Source organism: Elephantulus edwardii, unplaced genomic scaffold (assembly GCF_000299155.1).
Source record: "Elephantulus edwardii isolate Elephantulus edwardi_28Jun2011 unplaced genomic scaffold, EleEdw1.0 scaffold00061, whole genome shotgun sequence".
Taxonomy (NCBI): Eukaryota; Metazoa; Chordata; class Mammalia; order Macroscelidea; family Macroscelididae; genus Elephantulus; species Elephantulus edwardii.
This window is the reverse complement of record NW_006399811.1, coordinates 1,613,575-1,620,054: the sequence shown is the minus strand read 5'-3', so window position 1 is coordinate 1,620,054 and position 6,480 is coordinate 1,613,575. Positions and strand designations below refer to the sequence as shown.

The 6,480-nt window shown below is 43.9% G+C and overlaps 1 protein-coding gene across 1 annotated transcript in view; it reads right to left on the bottom strand.

Moving 5' to 3' along the window:
• Window positions 1-6,480, bottom strand: part of TNN (tenascin N) — a 99,261-nt gene that overhangs the window by 12,118 nt on the left and 80,663 nt on the right. The window contains exons 15-16 of the mRNA XM_006887709.1: window positions 6,285-6,381; window positions 4,996-5,163 (exon numbers count right to left, since the gene is read on the bottom strand). Of these exons, the coding sequence (XP_006887771.1) occupies window positions 4,996-5,163; window positions 6,285-6,381 (265 nt within the window). The remainder of the gene's footprint in view (window positions 1-4,995; window positions 5,164-6,284; window positions 6,382-6,480) is intronic.

Genomic DNA, 6,480 nt, shown 5'->3' with positions numbered 1-6,480 from the left:
CCCTCTGCAGAATGTACTATCAGCTAGGGGATACAAAATGAGGAGATTCTTGCTCAAGAACTTAGCTGGAGTGAGGTGGTGGTGGTGGTGGTGTTAGGTGTTGTTGAGTTGAATATGATTCACAGTGACCTTATCAACAGCCAACCTGAACCCTGCCCTATCCTGTGCCATCCTCATCATCTCTGCCTCACTAGAACTGATGGCTGATGTCACTGTGCCAATTCATCTTATTGGAGGTCTTCCTCGCCTTCACTGACCCTCCATCTTTCCAAGCATGATGTCCCTTTCCAAGGAAAAGCCTTGCCTAGCTACATGACCAAAGCATTTTTGCCTCCAAGGAGTACTCTGGCTGCACTCTTTACAAGACTTAAATATCTGTTTGGGTTTTGGCAGTCCATGGGTGTTCATTGCTCTTCAGCACCACAATTCAAAGGCATCAATTCTTCTTCTGTCATCCTTATTCATTGTCTAGCTCTCTGATGCACAGCAGGTGATTGAGAAGAGCCTGGCCTGAGATTCAGGATGAAGAGGAGCAGATATATAAAGAGCTGACACATGATGTAAAGGGTAGGTCCCGATTGCCTTTCTGACTCTGTTTGCTCTAACAGCTGCTCCTTTACTCTCCCCTAGCAAAAGCAGAAGGACTCTGGTGGCACAGTCTGTAGGAAGTTGCACTGCCAACTCAAAGGTGCTACCTCTCTAGTAATTTGAATCCACCAGAAGCTCCCTGAGAGAAAGACGGGCAATCTCCTTCTATGAGATTTACAGCCTCAGAAATGCCTTAGTCCTTGTAGGATCGCTCATCAAAACCCCATTCCCTTCCGAGGGCACTCCCTCGGACAGCAATGATGAAGATCCAACACCATTAACCCACTAACGTCCTAACATAGGCCCAGGTCCCTGTGCCTGGACCCTCAATGTCTTCTGCCCTGAGATCAGGTCTAAGGAAGAGGGGAAAAAAGATTGAATGATCTGTGCCAGCTCTGTCTGACTTTCTCTTTTTCCCAGGTACACATTAATTTTTCATTTTCCTCCTCTTTTTTTAAGAACCAGGCTTTAAAAATCCACTTAAAAAAATCCACTTCAAAATAAGAAAGACACTGTCATTTGGGGTAGAAATGTTCTTTACTGCTGATATTTGGCATCCCTGGTCCCACCCGATAAATATGGGTAGTGGCTTCTTGTCTCATTTCCAAATGTTCACAAAGTCCCCTTTCAGGAGAACTCAAAATCAGATGAAAGTAAATGATTAGCCCATAGACTTCATCCTGCACAATACTCATTTCTGAAATCTACATTTATTTCTTTTTTAATAATCCCTAAAAGGATGGATAACATCTTGATGCTCCCCGGCCATCTCCCCATCATTCGAGGACTCAGAATCCAAAACTACCTTCCACCCCTCCCCTGGGCTGGATTTCCCTCATGATGGCACAGTGGGTTTCTGATATGACTTTAGAGAAAATAGAAGGTGAGTATCCACCTTGATGGACTGAGTCACAGGGAAGTCTCAAACCAGCAATTTCCCCCAACCTCTGGCTCTCTCCAGATCAGTCAGTTGTTGTTATGATGTGCTGTCGAGTCACTTGCAACTCATAGTGACCCTATGTACAACAGCCCTAAACCCTGCTCTATACTGTGCCGATCGCACTGCCTCTGACACACCCATCCTGATTATCCCAGTCACTGAATCAATCCACCTCATAGAGGGTCTTCCCCTCCTACACTGTCCCTCCACCCTCCCAAGCATGATGTCCCTCTCCAAGGACCTATCTCTCCTTACAACATGTCCAAAGTATGTCAGACAAAGCCCCAGAATCCTTGCCTCCAAGGAGTAGCCTGGCTTAACCCTCTCCAGGATGAATCTGTTTGCTTTCTTAGCAGTCCATGGTACATTCAATACTCTTCTCCAGCACCACAGCTCAAAGGCATCAATTCTCCTTCTATCTTCCCTAGTCATTGTCCAACTCTCTGATGCATAACAAGTGATTGCAAAGACTATGGCCTGTATCAGGTGCATCTTAGTCTCCAGAGAGACACAGTTGCTCTTGAGTACTTTAGAGAGGTCCCTAACAGCAGCCTTTCCCACTGCAATATGTTTTTTTAATTTCCTGGCTACTGGTGCCAAGAGTGTTGACCGCGGAGGCATGCAAACTGAAGAAGCTGTGAACAATCAGAAGCTGAGGAGGGGTAGAGACAATCCAAATATCCTCTTAACAAACAGCCCCGTCCACAGATAAACAAGATGTGGTATATCCCAACAGGGGACTATTACTCTGCCACAAAGAGGAATGGAATTCTCATACGTGCTGCAGCACAAGTGAGTCTTGAGCACGTTATACTGAGTGACGTAAGTCAGCTTCAAAAGGGCAGACATTTTATGATCCCACAAATAGGAACTTTCTAGCTATCTGTATGAAATATCTAGATATTTGGCAAGTGTTTAGAGGCCAAAGGTTACCACAGAAAGGAAAGAGGGCAAAGAGGAAATGACTGCCCAATAGACTCTGAGCATCTGTTAAGAGTAATGAAAACATTTTTAAATGAGTTCTGGTGATGGTTGCACAGCATAATGAAGAGCTAATATGTCATGTCACTGAATGATGAGATGGAAAATGTGTTCTTACATATATTTACAAATATATGTAAACATATATGTATTTTTGTCTTATATGTAAATAAATATTATCATAAGAAAATATATTTTTAAATATATTTTAAGTAAATATATAATGTATATAAATGATACATAAATGTTTATTTTAGAGTATATAATCACAATAAAAGATCTATTATAAGTATAATTTAAGATTGCTATGTAAATGTCTGTTTATATCATTATAATAGGCATTATTTATATAATATCTAAATTATATGTCTTTCCCCCCCCACTATAATAAAAAAGAAAAGGCAGTTTAACTCTTTAAATGGAAAAACCAAAAGCTGAGACAAGCTGGCACATGCAGCTATCGGACGGCTCACTTCGCCAGAACACCGTGTCCTCCAACCATTATTGCCTCACTTAGGATACAGCAGCCAGGAGCCCCTGAAATCCCGCACTTTCCTCAGGCCCCACGCAGCATGTCCACGGACAGGTGAGCCTCCTCTGGGATCATACAGAGGGTGAGACAACACGGGGGAAGCCCAGATCACTACCTAACTGCTGTGTGAGCTGAGCATCTCCCAAGGCCGCCTATTAAAAAACACAGCCTCCACTGGCCTGCTGACCTGAACAGCCGTAAAAGAAGAATTATCCCTGGTGATAGTTAAAATGCAAATGTGGAATCACATTAAGTCATAGACATGCTGATTCCTTGTACCCACTTTCACATAAGCCTCAGTTCATTAACTGGGTTGTCTCAAAATGGACCTCAGAAATGGTAACACTCAATTGTGCAGGAAAGGGGAGGGGACAGCCCAATGACACTGCCTGGGAGAGCATGTCTGAGTGAGGACCCAGTGAGGTGACCACCAGGTGTTGTGGACAGGGGTGGGTCTTACCTGCCAAAGGGAAACCCCTCAACTTCACTCTAGAGAAGGCCCTAGGAATGGGCCTATGAAGAACGGGATTCTAGCTTAAGGAGGAAAGGCAGAGAGCCAACCGACAGCACAGCAAAGAACAGAAACAAAAAGGATGACAGACATGTTCCCTGTGGCCAAGATCAGTGCAAGTGGACAACTGAGGGGACCTAGGGAGAGTAGGATGTCGCAGCCTATTACACAAAAGAGTCAGGAGATCCCAGAACCAGCTATTGAGAATGTTGTACAATTTTATTTAGACATAGAAAAAGACTAAGCACACAGTCCCATAAAATGGCACTCTTGAGCTCCTTAATCTTCAATTAATATCCTATGTGACTATCCAACTATGTCTCAGTGGTGTTTTAAACATCTCTGTTCTGTGTCGGGACTTTCTTGTTTTATCTTGTACTACGAATGATGAATATACTCAGCTACTAACCAAAAGTTGCAAGTTCATATCCACCCAGATGTACCAGGGAAGAAAGGCCTAGTAATCTATTTCTGGAAAGACCAGCTTCTCTGTCTTTTAAGAAACATCTTTCAGTTGCCCCAGTCCTCAATATCACCGTTCTTCTCCACACTCCTCATTATTTTCCTTAACACAAATTTGGCTCTTTTTTTTTAAGTTACATTCTTTTTCATCTATTACATATGAGTCTAAAACTAGGTCTTATATAGTCGGTCAACTTTTGCTTGCAGTGCATACCGTTATCCCAAAACATACAAAAGTCAAACCACAGACTGACCTGTTAGGTTTTCTATCTAATATATTATATTAACCACACCTTCCCTCTAAGATAAAATAGTCAATGGTATAATTCTACTACTTCAGTTCATTAATTTTGTTCTTTTCCCTCACGACTGAGCACACCATCAACTGGCTTAAATCCAATGAGCAGCTAATCAAGTCTAAAGATTCCCGCTTCGGGCTCAATTGCTAATTCTTGTGTTGTCACAGTTGTATTAAGTTAATGAGACTTAAATTTCTTATTATTTGAATCAGCACTTTCATTTTTCTATCTTCATTATGGCAAAAGGCCATGAAATAATAACTTAAATAATAACATACTCTGCTGTGGAGACCAAATCGCAGTAACACACAGAGCAGGCTGACAGAAAGACTGGCAGGCACCAGGCACACAAGCCCTGAACCTGGGGCTAATGGCTATTGTGCAACAGTCTGAATCTGTGGAGAATAAGAATTGGTCCTTCTTTATCGTCCCATTTTTTTATTTTTTATTTTTTTTAGGAGGCATCAAGGATGTGCAGTGCTCTACTTCTCTGATTGGTGGTCAGGGATTGTCTTGCCCAGGTCTCTCACCCCGCCTCCTGCCAGAAGAAAGCCCTCCTTTGTCAGTGTGGACAATTCACCTCCACAGAACAGTATCCCACCCCTAGATCCATGGTATGTAGTAAAACACTCCTTAGACACACAGCAAGAGACTCTGGTAGTAAGAAAACATATTTTCTTACCTGCTGTGCCTCTGTATTTCCCTACGGTTAACTTATACCGCTCCTTGCTGGAGGCCACTTGGAAGAAGTCATAGAGAGCATAGGCGGACTCATTGGCGGTCTGCAGATCCACTCTCACCTCGTACCGAGTTGGGGAGCCAGTGGTGAGGTTGTGCAGCTTGTCGAGTCCTAAAAATAGTGAACAGCATTCCACTAACTAATGAGCCAAGTGTGTGGACACTCATCATCTGTACCCTAACTTTCCAAGCCCAAAGTCACGTTAGCCTTTAACTGCTTCTGTGAATGAGGAGGCTCCCCAATACTTCCTCTTTGGGCGTGGGGCTCAGTGTCACATTCTACATTTCTTTGCCACAGGCATGCTCATGTGCAGGTCAGCCACATCCCGAGACGGGCTTAGGGCAGGTAGTCCTGGGAGGAGCCTGACTCCACGGACTCCAGCTCTCTAAAGAAGCAGATCTCTGCATCATCTACTTATCTCATCAAGTAGAAGAAAACAGTAACTACTCATTCCGAAGAGGATTTCATACCAAGAAAACTACAAACATCCTTAACTCAGTGCCCAAGTATCCAGTTTATGTCTTTTTAATTTCTCATTTCCCAGTTGGTCTTTTTGGCTATTTCCATCTCTGGGAGCATCTGTTCCAGAATAGAGCATCAGGATAATGCAAAAGACAGTGCCCGTAATGAATGGAATTAACAGCAGAATTTCAGAGATGACTGGAATTACCCTGTGATCACATCATAGGATCCAAATCAATTATATCCTTTCCACTAATGTTGTTTGCAAATTCAGGCTCCAGGAAGATCCTGCAGGGTTATATCCAGCACACGTTGTTGTTGTTATGTACTGTCGAGTTGCCTGTGACTCACAGAGACCCTAGGTACAATAGCCCTGAAGCCTGCCCTGCCCTGAGCCAGTCTCATTGAAACACCCACCCCCATTGCCCCAGTTACTGTATCAATCCACCTCATCTGGGGTTTCCTCTCCCACACTGTCCCTCACCCTTCCAAGCACGATGTCCTTTTCCAAGGACAGGTCCCTCCTGGTCACGTACATTGAGAGAGAGGAGAAAAAAATATCTTGTAAGCCTCATCTTTTCACAGGACCAAGCTCACGAGAACTTTCCCGGCAATGGAGCCCCACAAGCACCCGGGTCTGCAGGTTCATCAGAAGGGCCATGTAAGTCTCCCCGTGGATGCCCGGAGCTTCCTCAAGCTGGCTGGCTAGCTTTACAAGGGGAGAAGTCACTCTTCGAAACCCAGCCCTTTTAAATTCTTAGAAATCATACCAAGCCAGAACTCCCTCAAAGGGTCTCCAAAGCCTTCCACGTAGCTCCGCCAACGCTTGAAGAAGTCCAGCTGCCCAGTGTTCCGCCTCTGAAAAACCTGAGAAGGGAAATGGAGCAAATGTGTCACTGACAAACTTGTACATACACAGCTAAGTAGGAGAGGATTTCTCAAGGTAGTGTTGAAAGAAAAGAAAGG